The 26,638-nt window shown below is 46.8% G+C and overlaps 1 protein-coding gene across 4 annotated transcripts in view; it reads left to right on the top strand.

Annotated features, from left to right (window-relative positions):
* The first annotated feature begins 8,677 nt into the window (after positions 1-8,677).
* LOC146060197 (protein phosphatase 1 regulatory subunit 12B-like) overlaps positions 8,678-26,638 on the top strand; it is a 168,560-nt gene continuing 150,599 nt past the window's right edge. For 2 of the 4 annotated variants that reach the window (XM_083173168.1, XM_083173166.1), the window contains exon 1: positions 8,678-9,092. In XM_083173168.1, the coding sequence (XP_083029294.1) occupies positions 8,958-9,092 (135 nt within the window). In that variant the 5' untranslated portion in view covers positions 8,678-8,957. Of the gene's footprint in view, positions 9,093-9,770; positions 9,858-26,638 lie in introns of those variants that run through there. The other 2 variants (XM_083173167.1, XM_083173169.1) reach the window with 2 other exon arrangements.

Raw genomic sequence — 26,638 nt, 5'->3', positions numbered from 1 at the left:
GACTCCCACGGCGGGCCTCCGGCATCAGACTGGCACGGCGGGCCCCCGGCATCAGACTGGCACTGGGCCCCCAATCGGGTCTGCGGCCTCTGGACCCCCACTCGGGGCTGCGGCCTTTGGGCCCCCAGGATCAGACTCGCTCGGCGGGCCCCCGGCATCTGGCTCGCTCGGCGGGCCCCCGGCATCTGACTCCCACGGCGGGCCTCCGGCATCAGACTGGCACGGCGGGCCCCCGGCATCAGACTGGCACGGCGGGCCCCCGGCATCAGACCGGCACGGCGGGCCCCCGGCATCAGGCTCGCTCGGCGGGCCCCCGGCATCTGGCTCGCTCGGCGGGCCCCCGGCATCTGGCTCGCTCGGCGGGCTCCCGGCATCTGGTTCGCTCGGCGGGCCCCCGGCATCTGGCTCGCACGGCGGGCCCCCGGTATCAGACTGGCACGGCGGGCCCCCGGCATCAGACCGGCACGGCGGGCCCCCGGCATCAGGCTCGCTCGGCGGGCTCCCGGCATCTGGTTTGCTCGGCGGGCCCCCGGCATCTGGCTCGCACGGCGGGCCCCCGGTATCAGACTGGCACGGCGGGCCCCCGGCATCAGACCGGCACGGCGGGCCCCCGGCATCAGGCTCGCTCGGCGGGCCCCCGGCATCTGGTTCGCTCGGCGGGCCCCCGGCATCTGGCTCGCTCGGCGGGCCCCCGGCATCAGACTGGCACGGCGGGCCCCCGGCACATGACTCAACCACCTGGGCTTTCCCTTCAAGGGTTTGCAACTCTGACTCCCTGGTCATTAAAACATCAGCACTGGGACCAGTAGAAAAAGGCAGAGTGCTTTTACTGGGAGACTCGGCAGAGAGCTCCTCTGCCACAGTGGAGACAGGCTTAGATCTGACAACCTGCTCAGACCTGGCCAGAGGAGATACCCTGTCGGCACCACCGGAATTACGCAAGCCACACGTCTGCAAGAAGTGGCCAGAATCTCCACAATATAAGCATAGATTAAGGTTTCTACGCCGCTGACGCTCCTCTAACGGAAGCTTCGGCCGTAGATAACTTCTATGCTTTACCTGACCCTCTGGGTCTGAGGACTTGCTGCCTAATACTTCCTTAGGCAGGGCCTCATTAGGGGCTGAACGAACCCCAGTGACCTCTGGGAGGATCAGAAAAATATCAGCGATGAGTCTTTGCAGCTGCAGAAGAGACTGCTGCAACATCTCCCACTGCCCAGGTTTAAAGGCATTGAATGCCAAATTTAGAGCCACTAATGACTCTTGCATGGCCTGCATGATATGGCCATGCAAGTTTATACACCAGCAAGAAAAAACTGACACAAGAAAAAAAAAAACTGACACGGGCAAAAAACTGACACGGGCAAAAAAACTGACACGGGCAAAAAACTGACACGGGCAAAAAACTGACACGGGCAAAAAAACTGACACGGGCAAAAAACTGACACGGGCAAAAAACTGACACGGGCAAAAAACTGACACGGCTGAAAATCTCTGGACTGAGAGGGCAGAACCCAGCTCCAGAGTGCTGTATGGCCGGTTATAATGTTATGAGAAGGGGACCCCTGCCGGACCCTAACTCCGTTGCCTCAGACAGGAGTCGGCAGCTGTGTGCAGAGCTAGGCTTCGCCTGGGCTCGTCTCGGCTGGGGAGCGAGTTAGGCCCGCTCCGCTCCGCTACAGGCAGGTCTTAAGGGGGGACAACACCTGCTGCCGAGGCCAGGAGAGCGCAAGGGGATAACCTAACTAACCCTGAGATGGCAAGGGGCCCTAATCTCACTGAGAACAATGGCTCAACTACGGGCGTAACAATACGCAAAGGTGTACCATAAATCCAAAGCAAGTGTAAAAATACACAGGGGTGTCTCAGTATAACCAAAAGCACAGTAAAGGAGGTTTTGGGGGAATACCCCACTTATCTGTGCGCAGCAGGACAGGTCAGCTGGAACCAAGGAAGGACAGGAGACTGCACACCGACACCGGAATGGCTGGATACTGGATACAGACTCAGGAACAAGCTGGAAGCTGCACACGGACACACAGATGGGCTAGATACTGGATGCGGACACTTGGAACAAACTGGAAGCTGCACATGGACACAAGGATGGGCTGGATACTGGATATGGACACTTGGAACAAACTGGAAGCTGCACATGGACACAAGGATGGGCTGGATACTGGATACGGACTCAGGAACAGGATGGGAGCACAGGAACACTTCTAGCAAAGACAGAAGCTATAACCGGCAAGGAAGTAATAGATGAGGAGGTTTATATAGTGAACACCAGGAAGTGATCAACACACATAGCCTGCAGGTGAGCATAGCAAGCTAGCAGTTGATGAGAACACCTGAGCCCTAATCACACACCCACACAGACAGAGTGAGCTGCAATGGCCCAGGCTGACCACCGGAGGTCACCAACGAGCAAATTCCAACACAGACAGGAAAATACACAGGGAGCCAACACGCAGGGGAATACGTGAATCTGCGCATAACACAGATCCGCTGGAGGCGGATCCTAACACCAATGTGTCTTAACAGTTTGGATCCCACAGAATGATGTTAAGTGTGAGATCTCACAACCATGCGATTGCTTGAAATGTGCAGACACATTGTGCAATTCAAGGCCCATTTTGATATTTCTGACGTGTTCCGCCATTCTCACTTTTAGAACCCGTTTGGTTTTACCTATATATTGTTTAGAGCAATCACATTCCAGTAGATAGATACAATACTTAGAGTTGCAGGAAATAAATTCTTCAATATCATATACTTTTCCAGTCACAGCAGATTTGAATTGTTGAATTACTGTTGTGGGGCTCTTACACAATCGGCAGGGACTGCAAGTGCTGCATCGATGAAAACCCTTCGATTTAATGGGATTATATGGTGCCGTTGCATTAATGGCACTGCTGACAATAGCTTCTTTCAAATTTTTAGCCCTCCTGTATACAAATTTGGGATTACTCTTAATATATTTGATAAGAATTTGGTAAGAATTTGCCAATGTTTGCCAATAATTTGCTCATATATACCTTGAAAAAGGGCTCTGTGTGAAGCCCAAAACGCTTTGGTAGGAGGATCTGTGTCCATAAACTTTGGGGTTCCAGTGTCACCATTTTCATCTTGTTGGCACCCACTTTTTTCTCTAACCCGGGTGAGTTGAGGTGGAGGATTGTTTCCGTGGGCCCCCATTGCTATATGGACTTTTTATTGTTCATTTTTTAAGTTTTTACTACCGTTGGAAATTGTGCACTTCTTATATTCCGAATAAAAGCCTGTGCTTTACCCACTCTGGACCGTTTATGATTGGGATATCTTCCTGCTGACCGGCATGAAAGAAACCTTTCCAGGAACATAGGGCACTTGCACATGGTGAGCTCTAATTTCATTGGAGAGAAAGACCAGATTAACCTGCTAAAGATGCCTTTATATGACTATAGGGCACAGCAGACAGGTCAGTTGTAGGGGTCAATTCCCCTATATTGTTATTTGTCATTTGATAACAGGGGCGGATTGGGATTTAAAACCAGCCCGGGAAAGTTCTCAAAGCAGCCCTTATGTGGGGGCGGGATCTCTTGAGGGGGTGTGGACAGGGGCGTGGTCATTTTAATAAACTAGAATACAGTGTGCAATATTTTTCTCCATCTTGTATTTGCCAAAGTACTTCCCTTTTTCTATTTAATACTATGGGAAAAATGCAATTGGGTGAGAAAATCAGAAAGTGAGAGATTTGGTAAGAAATCTCCAGGTTTTTTTAAAGCGGCAATCATTTACACTGCAAAAGGTTTTGCAGTGTAAATAATTGCCACTTTAAAAAAACTGGAGATTTCTTACTAAATCTCTCACCCTATTACATTTTCACTCTATATATTTCTAAACTAATTCTACATAACTTTTTTTTTCTAATCTCACACTTGAAAAGTGTGTTTGGTTAGAGTTATGCTGTGTACACACGGTCCGATTTCCTTTCCGATGTTGACGATATAGTCAACATTGGATCGGCATCGGATGCAGATCGCAAGGGTTTTAACCCTTGCGATCCCGATCCGATCCCGATGCGCGTTCACGTATCGGAAGCCAGAAAGTCTTGGCTGCCTTGTCTATATAGTGCAGATCTGCACTATATAGTCAAGATAGGATGCAAATCGGATGTGCCTTAAGATCCTATCCACGATCTTATCTGATCAGATCGTGGATAGGATCTTAAGGCACATCTACCATGTGTACACACCATTAGGCTGCAAGGGTCTGTGTATGGGTAGAGTTAGGCTGCAGGAGTGTGTTTATGGGTAGAGTTAGGCTGCAGGAGTGTGTGTATGGGTAGAGTTAGGCTGCGGGAGTGTGTGTATGGGTAGAGTGTGTGTATGTGGAGGTGTGTGTATGGGTAGAGAAAGACTGTGGGAGTGTGTTTATGGGTAGAGTTAGGCTGTGGAGCTAAGTTTATGGTTAGTTAGGCTGCAGAAGTTTGTGTATGGGTAGGGTTATGCTGAGGGGGAGGTATGGTTAGCGTTAAGGTCCATACATACTGGGTGTCTATGCCCAGCGTGTATGGACAGCGATGATGCCTACACACTGAGCGACTTTTCCCCTGCCTGGTGCCGTCGGAGGCGGGAGGCTGGCTTTGCATAGCGCAGCGCTATGCAAAGCCGTCCTGAAAGCCACTCGTCTGCTGGTATAACCAGCAGATGAGCGGCTTTCCCGGCGATGTTGCAGGAGCATGCAGCAGCGCTCACCGGGCCATACACACTGCGCGGCTTTGAGCTGAAAGCCGCTGAAACTGGGTGTTTTGAGCAACTTTCAGCTCAAAGTCGCCCAGTGTGTATGGGCCTATAGGCTGTGGGTGGGTGGTATATGGTTTGGGTTGAGCTGCCAGGAGGGGCATCTTTAGATAACCTTGACGGTTTGAACACATTTTGTTCAGTGTAGTGTAGTGTAGTGTACTAACCTGGCTTTAGTTTCACCATGTGGCCTCAAGTTCCCTCCATCGCTGACCCAATGTACTTCCGGTCCCTTCCAGCAGCTGCACTACTCCGACGGCAAAAGTCAGGGAAGCACAAAGACAAAGAACAGGGAAAACCGTGAGCTGGGACTTCTGCTTAGTGACTCACACCCACTGCATATGCACACCCTACCACACACACACACACACACACACACACACACACACACACACACACACACACACACACTCTATATGCACACCCGACACAAACATACTTTATATGTACACAACCCCCACACACACATACTGTATATGCACACATATTAATTATTTATTTATTAACAGTTTCTTATATCGCACAGCATATTCCGTTGCGCTTTACAAAGGAGACAGTGATACAACAGAGTATTTACAGAGAATCAAAAGGTAGGAGGGCCCTGCTCGCAAGCTTACAATCTATAGAACCACACAAACATACTGTATATGCACACCCTCACACACACACACATACTGCATACCCTCCAACATTTGAAGGGCAGTAACCGGTACACATTCAGAAAGGGGGCGTGGGCATGGGCAAAGTGGATGTGGCCACGTCCCTTTTCCGAATGTGTACTGTTCACACTGAATCATCTTTTACACCCCCACACGGCTCTATGATTGGCCGTGATGCTTGTGCGGTGATTGGCTGTGGTTCATCGAAAGTGGCTACCATTGGCTAACAGTGTTGTCAGTGTAAACGCCTAGTTCTGAACTGTAACCAGACCCTCAAGACAAACCTTCTTCTCCCAGCGCCACTTTCAGTGACACCACCGCTCAGCTGTTTACCTCCGTGCTGCCTCAACTGTGACAGCTGTGGGGGAACAGCCCAAAAAACAGTACATTCGGTACACTTTGATTTAGCAGGTACAGGCCGTTAAAAAAGGTTCTGTACTGGCTAAATCGGTACAGTTGGAGGGTATGATACTGTATATGCACACCCTGTCACATACACACACTGTATATGCACACCCCACACAAACATACTTTATATGCAGACCCCCACACACACACATACTGTATATGCACACCCTCCCACACACTGTATATGCACACCCCACACAAACATACATTATATCCACACAACCCCCACACACACACATACTGTATATGCACACATCACAACCACACACATACTGTATATGCACCCTACACACAAACATACTGTATATGCACACATCCCCACCACACACACATATTGTATATGCACACATCCCAACCACACACACATACTGTATATGCACACATCCCAACCACACACACAAACATACTGTATATGCACACATTCCCCCCCCACACACACACTGTATATGCACACCCTGCCACACACACACACACACACACACACACACTGTATATGTACTACCCACACAAACATACTTTATGTGCACACAACCCCCCTCCACACACACACACACATACTGCATATGCATTATGCACACATCCCAACCACACACACATACTGTATATGCCACCCCACAAACATACTGTTTATGCACACATCCACCCCCACACACACATACTGTATATGCATACCCCAAACACACACATCGTACAGCACTGTGGAGTAAATGTATGACTCACTGACTACCAGGAGAGGTTGTATGACCGGGAAAAGTGCTGAGTAGTCTTCATCCACTTTATTGTATCAATTCCACTGCCCCCGCGGTGATGTCACAACCCAGCCCCGCCTGCCTGCTGTATAAGAAGCACAGGCCACCCTGGCCTCCTGAATAAACGCCAGCTTCACACAGGTTCCGGGGTGGTGAGGCAGCCCTGCAGCCTGCATTCTGCCGTCAGTCTGCAGGTGTTTGGCTGAGACACAGCTGAATATACAGGTGCCGGGGTCGCGCCCTTCTGCTCTGTACTGGCACTGGCAGTACTTCCAGAAATGCTGTGGCAGAGAGTGGGAGAGCAGAAGTCGGCTTATGGGGTACGTTGTGGCCGCAGTGCCAGGGGTCCGGTCCGGGGACTCTGGGAGAGACATGGGAATGGTGAAGGGCGGTGCTGCACTGCGGGAGGAGCTGCATGCGGCTGTGCATGCGCAGTAGCCCTCCCGCGGCCATTTTGACTACTGTCAAAACGGCGGCGGCCCCGTATTGATTTGGGCAAAATGCTGAGATTGCGGTTGCGCGGTCCGCGGCCCTGAGTGGGGGGAGAGCGGCTGCTTTTTAGAGTCTTTTGGGGCGGCCCACCGGGAAGTGTCCCTGTCTCCCGCCAGGCCAATCCGCCCCTGTTTGATAAGTACTGACCAGTTCTGCCTTGTCTTTGCCCACATATAATCGGATGAATCCTCGCCGGTTTTGGAAAGACAGACCGTTTTCAGTCTGATAGGGCCTACACACATTCCGATTTTGGCCAGAGATATAGCATGCCAGATTTAGCATAGCAGATTTCCTTTGAGCACAAAATCATCTATATTGCTTAGAACGTGCAAAATGTGTCAACGATATGCCTCAGCGATTCTGCTTAGCGATTTAAGCATGCCAAATTGACACCACACAAAAGACCCCGATATGCAGGGTCTTGCTAAACGATTTTGCTAGATTGATGGGACATGCTCATTCTTCATCTTAATGCGATTTAGACGCGCGGGGCCGCGCATCTATATCGGTTTAGCCCCCACACACACACCGATGTATGCTTAGTTTCTAAGCGACCTTGCTAAATCGCTTAGAAAATGGCACAAAATCGGCATGTGTGTAGGCCCCATAAGACAGTGCAAGTGTACTCTTCGTTTTGTATTTGGATCCTGTTCTTAGGGAGTGGTAATCCCTGGTGTTTACAGTGCTGCAGTCTTTTGGCGTGGGCTGCTTAGACTCATTCAGTGTTTTGGTCTCCTGCAAGGGTTAAACAGCGTTGGTCAAAAAATATTACACTTGAAACCCGCACAGGGGGTTCACGTACATATGACCCACTTGCAATCTCATTTGACCAACAAGGATTTGGGTAGAAATCAGGCACTAAAATGGGTATAGGTGCCAGATATGATATTGAATAAGTAGCTGATGTCCTGCAAGGGTTAAAAACAGCGTTGGTCAAAAAATATGACACTTGAAACCATACACGCTCCGATGCGGCGGTGTCCGTTCTGTACTTTGAGATGCGCACTCCCGTGGCATCTCATCGTACAGTACAAAATGTATGTGATGCACATACTTTTTGTCAGGGCCGGTGCAAGGCACCGGAGCGCCCCAGGCGAGTCGGGGTGGGGGCACCCCGGTGCCGGGGGAGGGGGGGAGGGTTACCTGTCCTGCGGCGCTGTCAGGTGCCGGAGGAGGGGGGTACCTGTCCTGCGGCGCTGTCCGGTGCCGGGGGAGGGGGGTACCTGTCCTGCGGCGCTGTGTATTTAAAGCTGGCGGCGGAGGCAGCGGGGGTCCCTGCAGTCCATTAGAAATAACAAGCGCTATCCGCCGGGCTATGTGGAAGCGCTTCTGTTGTGAAAACACTGGCAGCACGCTGATGACTCATTATCCCTTGTAAAAGTGATTGTCCTGAATAAGAAGCTGGAGCTCGAATAAGAAGTGAATAAGAAGCCTCGTCCTATGTTCCAGTAACACAATGTATGTATAATCCTGCATAGTAGCTAGCAGCAGATAGCTTATGCGAGTTTCTCTCCCAGCACCTCCCACCCAAGTGAGCAGTGCCTTGCCCTATATGTCTGTGTTTATTACTTTTGTGTATCCTCCTGGCTTCTCCAACTGGAGAGCTTTCTGCGTCCTGCTGTCTCCAGCCTCCAGCCTCGTCCTGTTGCTCTCACGTTATCCCACAGCTGCCATTCCCTTCCTCTCGACTCTTATTTGATTTCTTTTCATTTTCGGATGTTTCAGGGGTGGTCTTATTGAGCCCCTACCCTTCTATGCTGTATTGCAGCTGGAGTATTCAGCATACTACACTGTGTGGCCGCACACATTAGTCTGCTGTGCCCGTAAGGAGACTCTGGAAACTGCCTGGGACTTTCTATAGGAGCAAGATGTCCTCAATGTATAACAGATCTAAGGATTTCCCCAGGTCGCGGATGTCCCAGTCGGACTCTCCACCCTCCTCTCCTTCTCCGACAGCAAAGACATTGCGTGTACGGAACTCACATGTCTTCCCTGATAAGTTTGTATGTCTACAGCTATGCGCCATGTTTCTAACAGCGTCACTTGTATGTCTAAAAGCACGAGGAGCCGCCGCATCAGCACTTTTGGTCACGGCTTTCCACACTCCGGGTGTGACGCCCACAGCACGCTTCTCTGCACCACTGTCACACACAGCAACACGTTACTAAAGTAGCTTTATTTCTACATGGCATATTATTTTTGTTTTCTTATTTTTTAATCCATTTCCCTCGCCTAGCATGCCTGTCTCTTGCCCTAATATGGAGTTGCTAGCAAGAGTCGTGTGAGGCTGCCCTGGTGCAGACACTGCACAGCCTCCCTGTATAATGATTAAATCATCATACTGCTGCTCTCTCACTTTTGGGGGGAATGATGTATATTTGCTTTACATGCTAATGATCGTTTGGAATCTGCAACGTGTTTATACATTTGTTTTGTAAGGCTCAAAAACATGTAGAATGCCTTTACCTTAGTATGATATTGTCATAAAAATGTTTTACAGTAACCACACCCCATCCACGGTTCTCATCTTGATGTGCATAGTGTACAGTTTGTAGTTCATGATGTAATTCATTCCTCCCAACATGACCCTCTCCAGGAGGGACACATTGCTCTGCTCCTGCACTTCCTTCCTAATGTATGATTGCTGTCACCTGTGTTGAAGCACCTTTCTTATCAATTAACCTGTTCAACACGTGATGGCAATCATGCATAAAGTCCAGGAGCAGAGCATTGTGTCCCTCCTGGAGAGGGTTATGTTGGGAGTTATGGTAACTACATAGTGTTTTTGCATTTTACATTTAAAATGTACTTAAATCCAAATTGCTCTGTTGTCAATGTTGTTTGTGTCAGTTTTTTGGAGCAATTCAATTGTGCTGTTGGAATTGTATGGCAGGTTTCATTACCAAGTTATCCTCACATCAGAGTTGCACAGCCAATTTGGAGCTCAACTAGGCTCAGGTTGGAATTGTCAGTGTAGAATACAAACTATTCAGCATCATACAGTACCGAGTATTATTAGCTGCAAAATACATCCAAGGCGTACACCCACAACATGACTTATTTAATGTAGATAGATAGTAATAATAAATATTGATTCAAATTGATGTACATTAAGTAATTGCTATTCCGATATGCAAAACTAGCAGTAATCAGTCACTGATTTCATAATGGGGAGTTTTGGAATGACAACTGAATTTGAGTAAATATGCATATTATGCTAAAAAAAAGCCATTTAAATGATTATAGCTATATTCTACGCTATATTCTGGAAAAGTGGAAAAGTAGAAATGTTGAACACTGCATTGGTTTAATCACGGCACCCTAAAGCATCAAAATATTTTCAAGGCACCCCTAGGCCAAATGCTTCTTATTGAGAAATTCATAAAAAAATATTAAACTAAGTGCATTGTGTTTATATGTCACAGTTATCTGGTGAGGGACAGGATTTGCTTCTGTTTTTCCACATATATTATTATTGGCAGCCACAAGCACTAGTTTTGCCTGGTACATTGACCATAAATAATATGAATTGATCTTGGTCCACCAACCTAAGGCACCCCTGCAAGTGTCCTGAGGCACCCAGGGTACCAAGGCACACAGTTTGGGAACCGCTGCTTTAGTGGGTAGTTTTCATGGAAAGTGGCAGTTGAATGGACAGATGCCCTAAGGATCCAAGCAGGTGAGTTGTTGTTTTTTTTACCTTTATTGGGGCATATTATTATACACATTGGGGCATATACAGTAATTTATGCAGTCATCCCCCAAAATAAGGATCCATTATGTCCGCCATTCACAGTAATCAGAAATCCTTATTTACCCGGATGTATCTTTACTCAGTACCTGAGACAAGTCCCCTCATTGTCTACAATGTTGTTAGCTGACGGTCTCATGGCACATCCAGGAGATCTTTAATACTTGCGGGTACTCCTTAAAATGACTGTGCTGCAAGTATTATTTGATAAAAGACCCTTTTAATTTTAACTGAAGACTGTGGGGGTTATTCTAGTTCACTATGAGGCAAATTCCTTCTCAAATGAACAAACCATATGCACTGCAGGTGGGGCAGATGTAACTTGTGCAGAAATAATTAGATTTGGGTGGGGTTTTACTTCAAAGTGAGATCTATATTGCAGTGTAAAAATAAAGCAGCCCGTATTTACCCTGCACAGAAACAAAATAACTCACCTAAATCTCTCTGCACATGTTACATCTGCCCCACCTGCAGTGCATATGGTTTTGTCCATTTCAGAGGGAATTTGCCTCTGAGAGCGAATTAAAAAAAGGGACTGTATCTCCAGAGCTCCTGGTGGTTTTAGAAAATAATGACTTCAGCTTCTGTTCAAAATTAGATTCCAAAAGAAGGGGTCCAAGTTGTGGGCTTACTACCAAACCTTAACTTGCTAAGGCTATATATAGTGAGTGTAGTTCTTTATGAAATACATCTTACAATAACTGCTTAAATAGTTGTTGACTTCTTAGAGACATCCAGATGGGCATAGTAGGGGGCAGTGAGGGGGGGTTGCTGGCACAGCATTTGCAGTCATGTCATTGTTACCAAGCCCTCCACTATGCAATGAAAACATGGCTAAAGGTGCCCATACAGGTTACAATTATTGTATACAATATCGCATTTCATCGCATCTCGGTTTTGCGATGAGATCTAGTACAAAAAGTATGTGCGGCACATACTTTTTGTACTAGATCTCATCTCATCTCATTGCAAAACCGAGATGCGATAACGTATACAATAATTGTAACGTGTATGGGCACCTTAAGAAGATGTGATTCAGTGAAAATCAGGACAACAAACTGACCACTTCAATTGTTAAGTTTGTTAAAGCCGGAAACAGTAAATGCATTGAAAAAGCCATAAACCATGTAAAGTTTATTAGAAGACCCGAAAATCATGGTAAATGCATTAGAAAATCTGTAAACCATGTAAAGTATATTATAAAACCTGGAAATCATAGTAAATGCATTGAAAAAGTCGGAAACCGTGTAAATTTTAGCCATAATCATAAATAAATTGTCACATTATATGAAGAAAGTTTTGGATACAGTAAACTACTATATTTAGCTCTATATGCAGGGTAGTGCAGAATCTAATGTGACACTAAGGCCGGTTTCACACACTCCGGCTCCTGCCGGACGGCGAAATCCCGCACGGCCAGGGAGCCGTGCTGCACTCAGTAGTTGTGAATGGACACTATTGTGTCCATTTACACGGGACAGCCACGGCCCGGCCGCACGGTTGCAGCCGGATCCCGTCACTGGAAGGGACGGCTGCCGGGCTGTAGCCATCCCCTCCATGATAAAATACTGTGTGCGGCAAGGCTCCCTGGCCGTGCGGGTTTTCACTGTCCGGCAGGAGCCGGAGTGTGTGAAACCAGCCTAAAGGTATCAAACTCATGGCCCTCTAGCTGTTGTGTAACTACATATCCCAGCATGCCCTGCAGCAGATTTTTCTATTAGGTAGTGGATATCTGTGGCAAGGCATGCTGGGATGTGTAGTTCCACAATAGCTAGAGGGCCATGAGTTTAACATCACTAGTGTCACATTATATTCTGCGTCACCCTGCAGGTAGAGTTAAATGTAGTAAAGTTTACTGCATCCTAAACCTTCTTCATGTATTAAGACAATTTATTATGTTGTCTATGGCAAATTTTTCAATGCTATGATTTCCAAATTTTCCGATTGGTATGGGTAATTAGGTCAACATGCGTTGGGTTGACCACTGAAGGTCGACAGGCCTTAGTTCGACACCTGAAATAGGTAGACAGTGTCTGAAGGTCGACACAAGCATTAGGTCGACAATGGGAAGATCGACAGTCGAGGTCAACATGAGTTTTTCACTTTTTTTTGTCCTGAATGTCAACACAGTCGACATGTACACTGTCTAAATGTACCACATAACACATCCTCTCATCATGATTCAGGCACACAATTTTATTCTCCCACCACGCCTTAGTGGATGGTAGGGCATGAAATACCGCCTGTCGGCACATGTCTGCTAAAGAAAAACCTGTGAAAAGCTTGTGTCGATCTTCACACCTTGTCGACCTTACCCATGTTGACCTATTTCAGGTGTTGACCAAATGCCTGTCGCCCTTCAGTGGTTGACCCAATGCATGTAAACCTTAATAGAGTCGACCTAAAGACCTTTTAATACACTTTAGATGATTTATGGCTTTTTCAATGCATTTACTATGTTTCCGGCTTTTACCCACACCCAAGTTTGTGGCGGTAGTGGGCAGCTCATGGAGCCTTGTCTACTCTTCCAGGTGGCCAAGAGCACCATCTGATTTCCATTAGCCTAATGCAAGTATACTGCATTAATGCATTAAATAAATGTGTATATCCGCTCAAATGTAACTTGCTGTGATCCTGCTCAATATACGTATGCATGGTTTGCTACTAGCCATCATTACCACCATGCACTGGCAACAGACATTTTATGCTTTTATTTAGCTCCAGCAGTTCCATTGACACATTTGAAAGCACCCCATTACAACGCAGTTACACCTCGTGAGTCACAAATGCATATGCGATTGCAATGTGAAACACAGAAATGGTATTAAAACACGCAAGATACAACATGCACCATCAATAACCCCCCCCCCACACACACGCACACACAAACAGAACAGACACCATAACACCCCTCCCTTCCCACACATGCACGATCACTCACCCTACCCCTACAGGCACCTTCACCCCCACTCCAGACAGCACCATTATCTTCCCCCACAACAGGCAGCACAGGCCCCATAACCCCTCCCCCATCAATAAACAGCACAGGCACCATCACCCCCCTCCCCTCAATAAACAGCACAGGCACCATAAATCCCCTCCCCTCAATAAACAGCACAGGCACCATCACCCCCCTCCTCCAAATAAACAGCACAGGCACCATCACCCCCCTCCCCCCAATAAACAGCACAGGCACCATCACCCCCCTCCCCCCAATAAGCAGCACAGGCACCATCACCTCCCAATAATCAGCACAGGCACCATCACCCCCCTCCCCCAATAAACAGCACTGGCACATCACCCCCTCACGCCAATAATCAGCACTGGCACCATCACCCCCCCCCAGAATAAACAGCACAGGCACCATCACCCACCTCCTCCCAATAAACAGCACAGGCACTATCGCACCTCCACCCCCACCAGTACAGGGGGATGCGGTCATCTATTAGAATGAACTTAGGTCTACAGTCATTAGGTCGACCCCACTAGGTCGACTGGCAGGAAGGTCGACCTGACTTAAGGTCGACATGGGCCAAGGTCGACATGACTTAAGGTCGAATTTGCATAAAGGTCGACATGAGGAAGGTCGGCTGGTCATAAGGTCGACATGGGTTTTTCACTGTTTTTTGAGCCGACATGTGCCGACAGGCGGTATTTCATGCCCTACCATCCACTAGGGCGTGGTGGGAGAATAAAATAGTGTGCTGAGCGCAGCGAGGCACCGTGCCCGAAGCATCGCGAGCGATGCGAGGGTCCGATTCTCATTGCCAACTGTGTCCATGTCGACTGTGTCGACATTCGGATCAAAAAACAGTGAAAAACCCATGTCGACCTTATGACCAGTCGACCTTCCTCATGTCGACCTTTATGCAAATTCGACCTTAAGTCATGTCGACCTTGGCCCATGTCGACCTTAAGTCAGGTCGACCTTCCTGCCAGTCGACCTAGTGGGGTCGACCTAATGACTGTAGACCTAAATGCAGTCTGACGAATGATCCCATTCCAGTACAGGCACCATTCTCACCTCTCCTCCCCTCAACAGCAGCATGAGAATACACCCCCCTGCTCCACTCACCACACTAAAAATGTCAGTGTATGAGAGTTTATTACTGCATACAGCTGACAACCTGCCCCCTCACCTCTCTGCTGCACACAGGAGATACAGCCAGCGCTGCCGTGGGGAGAAGTTTCTCCACTTGCTGCTGCTTCTCTCTGTGATAAGCCAGATAGGAGTTGTTCTGCTCCCCCTGCTGTTCATGTCAGTGCTGTGGCCAGCCTCTGTATGTCATAGCTGCTGAGCCGCACAGGCCTGTTGCTCAGCTACCGACTGCAGCTGAACGCAAGCCTCTCCCGTTTCCTGCTTCTGCCGGTTGTCAGGAGCTCCCCTCCACCATTTGCTGCTGGTGGAACTCTGGGGGATATTTTGGTTCACTCTTTCTGACAAATTCCTTCTTAGATGGACAAAACCATGTGCACTGCAGGTGGGGCAGATGTTACTTGTGCAGAGAGAATTAGAATTGGGTGGGGTTTTACTTCAAAGTGAGATCTATTGCAATGTAAAAATAAAGCAGCCAGTATTTACCCTGCACAGAAACAAAATAACTCACCCAAATCTAATTCTCTGCACATTTTACATCTGCCCCCCCTGCAGTGCACATGGTTTTGTCCATCTAAGAAGGGTTTTGTCAGAAAGAGTAAACTAGAATAAGGCCCTCTCTGAGGATCTGCGCACACGCAGCTCCAATCCTGGCCTGTCAAGGGGGGGTTTCTGGGTACTCCGAAACCCCCCTGTGTGCACCACTGGGAGGGTATTCTTTACATGGGCCTGGACTTGTTAAAAGGGGCCCAAGTTAGTTGCAGAGAGGGGACATTGTCATTTGCTACCAGTCCTGTCATTTTGGCCCAGCTCACACTACAGAGTATTGCCAATTATGGATATACCCTGGCTTAATACCCCTATTGTGAAACTTTTTTTTTTTTATGTAGTGGCTCAGGGTTGGTTCATTTAGGAGAGTGTCATAGAGTTGCTTAGCCTGAATATAGCTGGCTTTAATAATAACACTGTTTTGTAACTTTTACTTCAGTTAGAAAAGTACTCAGTGCAGAAAATTTGCGCGTACAATTTAACAGGTAAATGCAAGTTTATTATAGTATGCATTGTTTTACCTATAATGATATTGGAGCAAAATATCTGTCATTGTGATCTACCAATTTGTTATTAAAATTATACATCAAGGATTTATTAAGCAAAATTGCAATCCCCCATTTTGACATTAGGAGGGAAGACACATACTACAATCCATGTGTCACATAGGGTAATAGTATCCTCAGCAGTTCAGTTGGTCTCATGCAATTATAAGTGGATTTTGGGTCCCATTTATCATTTAATATAATTTAATATTTGCAGCTAATCCCAGAAAACACCAGTTTTTGGGGGGTTAGCCACAAATATTAAGTATCACCTGAATGAATCTCTGATCCCTGCTGTGATCCCTCCTGCACCCCAGCCAGCCACATCCCCCCGAAGCTGCACGATGTATCAACATTCTCTTTTTTAAATTCTCTGCTCTACCTCCAGCATGCTTTTTAATTATTGATTTACGGTAGCTTTGTAAGTGTTGCATCAGTGGATTCCTTCATTCCCTCCCCCCACCCCCATCTAACAGGGGAATAGATAGGGTTAGGCAAGCATGTAGAGTTGAGGGGTAAGGGGAGAGGGTTAGGGTACTTAAAAAGCTGGTATATGGGATTGCATATGTATTATATACATATATTTACACACACACACACACACACACACACACACACACACACACACACACACACACACACACACACACATAGAAATATCCCTTATAAATCCTGCATTTGCCCCTGAAGCAGGTTAAAAAAAATCATGAAAAACTCAAGTCAACCTTGTTATGTGTCTACCATTTTCATATCAACATTTTGAACCAGTTAACCTTGTTCTTGTCAACCTATTACACGTCGACCTTTGGGGTACATCTATTGACTGTCTATCTAGACACTGTAGATCTACAGTATCAACCGTAACCAGTAATGAACAAGCAGCCAGAGATAACAAGCTGGCAAGATGAGAGGAAGTCAATAAAGCCTCTTTATTTGAAGCCCTCTACGTTTTAAATTCTCTGCTCTGCCTCCATCAGGCTTTTTGGTTATTGATTTAGCATTGTAAGTGTCATATCAGTGGGTTCTAATGCCCCCATCCTTTTGTTGTGTGTGTGTGCTACTATCGCAGCAATATCTGGATTTTATTTCATTTACTGAAACTAAATAAAGAATCAGTGCAATGAATTGCTTACTGATGGATGAACTTGAAGTAGAAGAGGAATGTCACAATAGAGAATATAAAGAAAAGTGTAAAAAAAACAACCTGTAATTGTTGTAGGCAGTAATGAACAAGAGATAACAAGCTGGCAAGATGAGAGGTAGTCAATATAAGCTCTTTATTTGAATTTGAGGCATCAATACCATCTTGCAAGCATCAGCAATCCAATTGTTAGCCACAGTGTCTCCGTGATAGATATGACAAGATGGCAACTTAAATTGTAAAGCAGTACCATGCACTTTTTCTGACTAAGCACAAGATGGCAGCAATAGCTTACACACTGAGCCATGTGTGACCTATAAGAGATGCCTTTAGCAAAAGTTGACAAGTCTTTGGGCGGGATGTTGTAACATCCACAGCCCTGTATCGCCGGGCATCGCATTATTAATAACCACATATGTTCTAACATATGAGGTTATTAACGCAAGGGACAGCTCTTGCGATAAGAGCTGTCCCTTGCGATGCAGTGCCGGCCGCAGGGCATGCTGGGAGGGATCCGTGATGGATCCCTCAAATAGCGCTGAGGTAAGAAGCCCATAGGCCTCTGCAGGGAATTGCCAGCTTTTGCTGGCGATTCCCTCCGCAGCGCTGCCACTGCGTAGGGGCCATACAACATACAGAAATGCGGTAAAAACCCTGATAACGGGGTTTTTACTGCATTTCTGCTTTAGAGAATCTCCCCCTTTATCTTATTTATTGACTATGGGCGGAATGTTGTAACATCCACAGCCCTGTTTCGCCCCCCTTCGCCGGCCACCGCATTTATAATAACAGCATATGCTGTAACATATTCAGTTATTAACGCAAGGGACAGCTCTTGCGATAAGAGCTGTCCCTTGCAATGCGGTGGCGGCACTGGACTTCCAGGTCTGTGACCCGGGAGTCCATCTGCACATGCGCAGAGTGACGCGCCGGCCGCAGGGCATGCTGGGAGGGATCCTTGACGGATCCCTCAAACAGCACTGCGGTAAGAAGCCCATAGGCTTCTGCAGGGAATCGCCAGCTTTTGCTGGCGATTCCCTCCGCAGCGATGCCACTGCGGAGGAGCCATACAGCATACAGAAATGCGGTAAAAACCCGATAACAGGGTTTTTACCGCATTTCTGCTTTAGAGAATCTCCCCCTTATTCTTAAAATGATAGGCGTTCTGAAACACACACACACAAAAAATCTAATACAATTTTAACATTGAAGAACTGGTTTGTATTGTAGTTGGTATGAGTCACAATGTTATTAATTGTCCATATTAGAGCTAAAGTTCTTTAACCCTTTGAGTGCCAAGTGAATTTGTGAAAATAGGTGTGAAACATTGCCAAGCAAACATTTTTATTAATCGTAATGACCTGTAATGTTTACCTTATATTGAAAATTTTATCTTTTTATAAACAAATTTTTTTTATTTTAAGTGATATAAAAAATGTGAGTGATGCTGGCATTTTTATCAGATATTTTGCACATCTCTCACAGATGTTGGTACTCAAGGGGTTAATATATGGATAATGTACAGAAGGAGCCAAGATGGAAATGCTGCCTATATGGTATAAGAAAAGGTGAGGACCATCTGTTTTTTTAAGTAAAGCTTATTAAGCACCAAAAATCATCAGAAACCAGGAGCCAGTGGCGTAACTAGATACATGTGGGCCCCATAGAAGGTTGGAAGGGCCCCTATTTATCACCTAATGCTGAAAAATGTATACAGCACATGATACTTTGACAGGCAAAGTGGGCCCCTTTCAGCTCTGGGTCCTATAACAGCTGCACCCCCTGCACCTATGGTAGTTACATCCTTGCCAGGAGCCACAGGATTGGTAACAGGAGAAGAAAATGTAAATGTATGAATGTATAGCAAAATGGCATTAAATGCACAGGTCTATGGTGCAGGGTCAGCATCAGGCAGAATGGGGTCCAGCAGTAGGTGGATTAGGTCCTGGGAGAGTCAGTCAGTCGGCACAGTGTTTGCTAGGAAATTATGGGCTGAAATAAGCTTGTTGAGCCATGGAGTGTGCAGATCTATTATTAATTAACAACTACTTCTATAGTGCCAGAATATTCTGATGTTTTACATTTGTGAACAAATAGTAATACCCCTTTCACACCAGCCTAAATTCCCGGGTTGAGTCCGGGAACAACCCGGGACTAGCTCTGGTGTGAAAGGTTCCCGGGACAAAATCCCGGGCTAATTTGCCGGCAATCCAACCCGGCTAGGTACCAGGGTTACTCCCGGGTCCTTCCCGGACTACTGGCTGGTGTGAAAGGTGCAGGGACATGTCCCTGCTTCCCGTGTTGCCTCTGCTGTCAGTTAACGCTGATTTGCTAGCAGGGCAACTTCCTGTTGTGCTGGACGCTCCCAGACACGCCCATAGGCAGCAAACAGCGTGCAGGGAGATACAGCTTGCACGTGCTGTTGGCAAAGTGCATTTTAAACCCTGCAAGCAACTCGGGCAAAGAGGGTTTTAACCCCTGCAAGTGTGGCTGCCATGTCTTGGACGAATGAAGAGGTGAGCGAGCTGTTAGCCATCAGAGGGGAAGAGGAGATCCGGCGCCAGATTACAGGCACTGTGAAGGATGCCCAGATATACCACAACATTGCCAAGGCCCTGGCACCGCAGCCAGCAGCAAGTACATGACCGCAATCGGAATAAGAGCGGGGCTGCAAGGCAAGATTGGGTCTTTTATGAGCTGTGCAAAGCATGTTTTGGCCACACTGCGCTGAGTGACCCCGTCAGCCTGTCCTCCTCCAGCTCGGTCACTCTCTCATTGGTGGTTGATGAAGACAATAATCAGTCGATGGACAGTACCCAATCTGGGCCAATATCACCTGGGCCAACATCACCGATACTAGTCCCAGATGACACCGATTTAAACTCCTCCGTTAACCATGCAGATGACAGCATAAGCGGCACCAGCGTAGAAACCATCCAAGAGAGTGATGTGCCCGCCATACACAAAGCGACACCCAAGAAAGCTCTCCCTGTGATGCGCACCAATAGTAAGTATTTATCCTTGCTTGAACGTCCTAAGCACTTGCATTCCAATACACAGTAATGCTGCACTATACGCCACCATAACAGTCCACTGCAAAGTTTGGTGTCACAGAGTGCATCAAGTGTAGGTGGGAGTAGGCCACAAACACATACAATCTTTTTCTTATGCCTTTTTCTCCTTCTTTTACTCCCCTTGCAGTATATACAGTTCCACAGCGGAAGCGCAAAGCCACCAAAGTAGAGCTCGCAGCACGGTAAATGACCAGGGTGCTCTGTGAAGAACAGCGCGACATGGACAACAACATGCAGCGACAGGAGGATGCCCGGCAACTCCATTTCATCGAGGCGGAAAGAGAGCTGCAGCAGACCTTCATAACGCAGATAATGGGTCACCAAGAGCGCATCTTGCACAGCTACCAAGACCGTCAATTCCAGTTCCTGGAACACATCCTGCCTAGCTTTGTGGGTAACAACATGCTCCCAGCTAACCAAGGCCCTACTGCCCCTGAGCATAGCTACCAGCCGTATTCCAGAGGTCCATACTATGATCCTCATAACCCGCCACCATCCTCGCCTGAATACCCTGTATACAGGCAATTGCAATAGGCATTTTAAAATAGTATTGCTGTTTTAAAGGCACATTTCATTTTGAAATAGTATTGCTGCTTTAAGGGCACTTTTGTAGGTAGGGGGGCGGGGGGAGGTTGGGTTTTTAGGGTGTTATTTTTTTATTTATATGCTGATAGTTGGGCACTTTATATGCCTGTGCACTTTACAGGTTTGATGTTTACAATGGCCGATCGATGTTTGCCGAGCACTTTTCAAGTTTACAAAAAAGTTGGCCTGATTCATAAGGTCCTGTTTAGGGGGCGGGGGTGGGGGGGATGTTTAATGCTTGTGCGGGGCGGGAGTGGGATGTTTGATGATTGTGGGGAGCGGGGGTGGGGGGGTTGTTTGATTTGTGTAATGTGCCTTTATATTTTTTGTATTTATCTTGCACTATTGTGCCTAGAAATAGGCAAAGTTTTATATATGCCTTCTCATTTGTTTTCTTGAAGTAAACAAGGTTAAAACACTACAACTGTTTGGTGTCTAATTTTTAATAATCAATAATGTAATGTGGGCCTAAAAAAGGCAATTTTCAATGATAAATGCAGGGTCAACCCAGTTTTGGTATGAAAGGTACCGACCCGGGTTGTCCCTGCTTCAAAAGCATGTGTGAATGGGTCCCAACCCGGAAATGTCCCTGCTTGTCCATTCCCGGGTTTGTCTCTGCATTTCTGGTGTGAAAGGGGTATAATAGACATAGGGCCGTATTCAATGCTCAGGATTCACCATTTGTGGTGGGGAATCTAGCTGTTTTCACTCCCTGTGGTGAATCTTTTTCACCGAAAATCTGAATGACCTATTCAATGTTCGCTGAAAGCGAAAAGTGAATGCTGGACAGTTCTCTGTTTCATGCTCGCTGCAATTCGCTGTTGTTTTTTAATGGGAATGGGAAAAATATGGGGGTAAAGAAGATAAAAAACTGAATAAATATTAAAAAACATTCATTGCTTGCATGGTTGCTCCAGTGAAAAAAGTATCAGTTCATGGGTATCAACGTGATTATTATAGTTACCAACGGTGACAATCAAATGTGGAGATCTCCTATGGAGAAAAGTGATGACAACGGTTCCGGGATATTTCCCAGCATTTGGATCCAGATAAGCTCAGAGGATGTTAGGCAGGTAAGTTAGAATGAAGGGCACTGCCTTGGATCACTGCAGATGGATGCTGAGGTTTTGTGGAATCACTTGAGTGAAAAAGAGGCTGGTCCGGAAAAACTGGTTCACTGAGGTATAAGCTGGAGCAGAGTGGATTATGGGACTCAACGCGTTTCGACGTGTCAACACGTCTTCATCAGGAGCAGTGGTGACTGATAGACTCAGGGAGGATGTATATATACCCCCTGGATTGATTGGGGGAGTGTTCACTGGTGTCATGTGAGCACATTATGTTCATAATGCAGGGGTTCCCAATCTTTTTTGAATCACGGCACCCTAGAGTATCAAAAATTTTTCACGGCACCCCTAGGCCAAAAATAAATTTATAAGATTGGGTTTATATGTGATTCTTTGGGTCAGGTATGTGGTAAAGGACAGGATTTGCTTCGGTTTTTACACATTTTATTAATGGCAGCCACCAGCATTGCTTTTGCTCATAAATAATTAACCATTAATAATTTGAGTTGGTCCTGGACTACCAACCCAGGGCACCCCTGCATGTGTCCCGAGGCACCCCAGGGAGCCACGGCACACAGTTTGGGAACCACTGTCATAATGAAATACAGGTTAAAATGAATATACAAATATATAAGGATGTTGGTTATCAAAGGATGCACAGGAGAGGAAAACATAAAACTATTATTCACAGTGAAACAATGTAAATACCTCAAAAAATTAAGTTTTGTTAACAAAAGTGTAGATAAAGTTATGTATCACGTGACCAGGATAAGTCACATGATCCCGGAAGTGAATGTAGGCATAGTGAGTAAGTGTAAGAAAGAAACGTCTATTACGTTTAGATAAATATTGATGCTTGTTGCAGAGTTAGATCATCATTGGTGGTATAGTGGAGATTTGAATCTACATTTATATAAAGTAAAGCCGTTTGGCTTCAAGAGAGGTCCGCCGTAATAGGCGGAAGTGATGTAAGAGGAGGGCGGAAGTGCCATAGTTCTGCTTGGTGGAAGTTACATTCAGGGTCTATCATAAATGTAATCCGCTGCAAAGGGCGGAGGTGATGTAAGGGAAGGGCGGAAGTGCCCGGTCATAGTACTAGATCATATACATTATTATTGGCGGAAATGATGTTCCGGAATCTTATCTCAAATTTGTGACAATTTAAGGGGGCAGAGCAAAAGCTATATCCCTATTGTCAAGGGATGGTTGGCAGAAGTGACCATCATTTCCTGCATGGTTGGCATCGGGAATATACGTAACTCATATATTACATAACTCATATATTATAGAGCAGTGGTTCCCAAACTTTTTTGCATCACGGCACCCTAGATTATAAGAATAATTGTCACTGCACCCCTACGTCCAAAGTTTGCTACTGAGAATTTCAGAAAACAATATTAAATTAAATATGTTGTGCTTATAGGTCATCCTTAGGTCCAGTTATGTAGATTCACTTCTGTTTATCCTTATATTTTAAAACTGGAAGCCACAAGCACTGATTTTGTCTATTACATTGACTATAAATAACTTGAATTGGTTCTGGACCACCAACCTGAGGCACCCCTGCAAGTGCTCCGAGGCACCCCAGGGAGCCTAGGCTCGCAGTTTGGGAACCCCTGCTATAGAGTATACATAATCATCATGAGGTGGATAAGATCATAGGGTAAACACAAACATAAAAATCTGTCCCAACAGGTATGTATAAAATGGGACTATTTTTCAGCTTCTGCTGCCTGAGTACCTGGGAACCCTCCCCCCCCCCCCACACATTCTGGCGCAGACAGGGAGGCTTCCATCTTCCTGCCTGCTGCCGTCAAAAATCGCATTTAGGGACATCGAGCCCCTGTGGCATTGAATAGGGTGACAGGGAGGGCTGGCAGCGAATGCTACAAACCCTCCAGAATGCGGTGAATGTGCAGCGAATCCTAAACAGAATTCGCTGCACATGCAGAAAAAAGGCATTGAATACTGCCCATAGAAATAAGGGGGCCCTGCTCACATGCTTACAGTCTATAGGTAAATACGCATTAATACACTGTGCTACCTATACCATATGGTCCAACCAGATGTTACTGTTACAGAATGTTACTGGTGGGCTGTATGACACTGGGGGTTATTCTAGTTCATTCTTTCTGACAAAATCCTTCTTAGATGGACAAAACCATGTGCACTGTGGGTGGGGCAGATGTAACTTGTGCAGAGAGAATTAGATTTGGGTGGGGTTTTTCTTCAAAGTGAGATCTATATTGCAGTGTAAAATAAAGCAGTCAGTATTTTCCCTGCACAGAAACAAAATAACTCACCCAAATCTAATTCTATCTGCACATGTTACATCTGCCCCCCTGCAGTGCACATGGTTTTGTCCATCTAAGAAGGATTTTGTCAGAAAGAATGAACTAGAATAAACCCCACTGTCACACAGCAATGTTGACCTGTGGTTAAGTGGATGTGAACATAAAGAAAGAATATGTAAAGTTATGTGGACTGTAGAGGGGAGATGCATACCTCCCAACTGTCCCGCTTATCGCGGGAACGTCCTGATATTTTGGGACATTCCCACGTCCCTCCCGCCGCCGGCAGTGTCCCGTGGCGGGGGGGCAGTTGGGAGCCCCCCTGTGGTCCGTGAATAGATGCTGTGCGCATACGCACAGCGTCTATTCTTGCAGGCAGAGGGGCTGAGGGCTGGCCAGCAGCTCATAGATGATGTAGCCGAACTCCCTGGATCTGGCCTCGGATCAGGTAAGTTCGTGGGGGTTCGGATCTCTAGGATCCGAACCCACTCATCTCTAATGTACACACTCAAACATCAACAGACATAGGTGTGTGCACATTGAGTGCTAGGTGTGCGCAGGCACACCCTAATGCTGTGCACACCCTAATGAACACCTCCCTGCCGCTACGACGCTTTAGCTACAGGGCTTCCAATGGCCCTCCTCCATTTGAAATGTGGCACCGGCTTCTGAGCCGATCATAGCTTGCATGTGTTTTTTGTATTATTAATTGTACTAGAGTAGACCATTGTCATATCACTACATACATATGTTTTTGCCTTTTTTGCATCTACTGTTACTTAGGGGGGTATTCAATGTCAGGAGCACGGCTGTCGAGCTAGCGCAACAGCTGTGCCCCTGTCCCGTTCTCGGTCAGCTCGCCTGGAGCTCGGCAGTCGGGATTCAATGTCCCGGCCGCCGAGCGGCGAGAAGGGGGCGTGGCCGTGAGTTGATGACGGAAATAGACGAGTTCCGGCCAGGTGCTCGCGTATTTCCGGCTTTTCTCGGTAGAACGAGCCCGACAGCTTGTGACGTCGGGCTCGTTCTGTGCAGAACCCCTGTTCAATGCTGTCGGGGAAGACAGCATTGAATAGGGCCCCGCAGCCATTTTTCCCGTCGGGAGATGGCTGCGGGAGCACGACCCCGATTGAATACCCCCCACAGAGTAATTAGAAGACTAAAACTGAAATAGGCAGTAGATTATGGTGCAGTGGTGTTAGTTTGTCAAAGTCACCCGGAGGCAAGATAAATGTTTGTTCCCCCTATAGAGATACACACACATGGCCTCCATAATCTCACGCACATACACATGTGGCCCCTATAACCTCACACATGTATACCCTTTTCCCATAGACTCATACAAACTTATGGGTTAGGGTCAAACTTGGAGGGGGTTCTCGGTTTAGACACTAGTGGGGAGACTTAGGGGGTAAAGTTGGGGATAAACTCTGGCATGTTGGAGAGGGATTATGGTTAGGCTATGGGGCAGGGGGTTAGATTTATGTGGCAGGGTACGGGGTTAGGGTTGGGCACTAGCAGGAAAGGATATGGTCAGACTGTGGGGTGAGGAGGGTTAGGCTGCTAGAGGGGAGGGTTAAGGTTAGACGGGTAGGGGGAGAGAATTATGTTACTTACAGAGCCCCTGTCAGGAAAGGGATTGGTCCCTGAAACATTACAGAATAAATGCACTAGCATTATTTAATTTATATTAAGTCTTGAGTGCTGCCTCTTTTCTTGCTGCTAGACAGGCTTAATGTGACAACGTTTCGAGCTTTAATGCTCGTTTTCAGGCTCAAAATATACAATGTACAAACACTCACCTAAATACACCCCCCTCCACCGTGCTCGGGTAGCCGTGCTTCTGTCCCGTCGTTCGGTACCTCTGACGTCACACGTTCTGCGACGTGCACCTTCCGGTGCCCTCGGACTATCGGGCAGTTGCTAGGCAACCCCTGTAAACCAAAAGTGCAATACATTTAAAAACAGAATGATAGAAAAAAATGTCAGAATGCTAACATATACAGACATTATATATGTGTAAGAGAAAGCAACAGACTACTAAACATGGCAGAAGCTATATTAAAGCAACTACACGCATAACTTCACAAGCAGTAAATAATTCAAAACAGAGGGTAGGAAGACTTTCCTATAGGACACATAAGCAATGCAAAGGGAACGATGATTCAAAGAAAACAAGTCAAGCTTCAATATTCATTGAGACCCGCTGGATACACCGTATTAAGGCCCTTATTCTGATTGATGCGGACTTTACCGCGTACTTACGGATCGCGTCTTTATGACGTCTGCGCATGCGTGGAGAACGCTACGCGCATGTGCCACGCATTGACTCCGTACCAGTTCGGCCAAATCCCGTCCAAAACTGTTCGCCGCTATCAGTCGGGAAATAGGGGCGTATTATGGGCGTCATGCGGAATGACACATGGGCGTAGTTTCAAAGTGGGCAAAACGGG

The sequence above is a fragment of the Crinia signifera genome, chromosome 2 (genome assembly GCF_055691185.1).
Source record: "Crinia signifera chromosome 2, ASM5569118v1, whole genome shotgun sequence".
Lineage (NCBI taxonomy): Eukaryota > Metazoa > Chordata > Amphibia > Anura > Myobatrachidae > Crinia > Crinia signifera.
The sequence above is the reverse complement of the archived record's forward strand: the minus strand, read 5'-3'. Positions and strand labels throughout refer to the sequence as shown.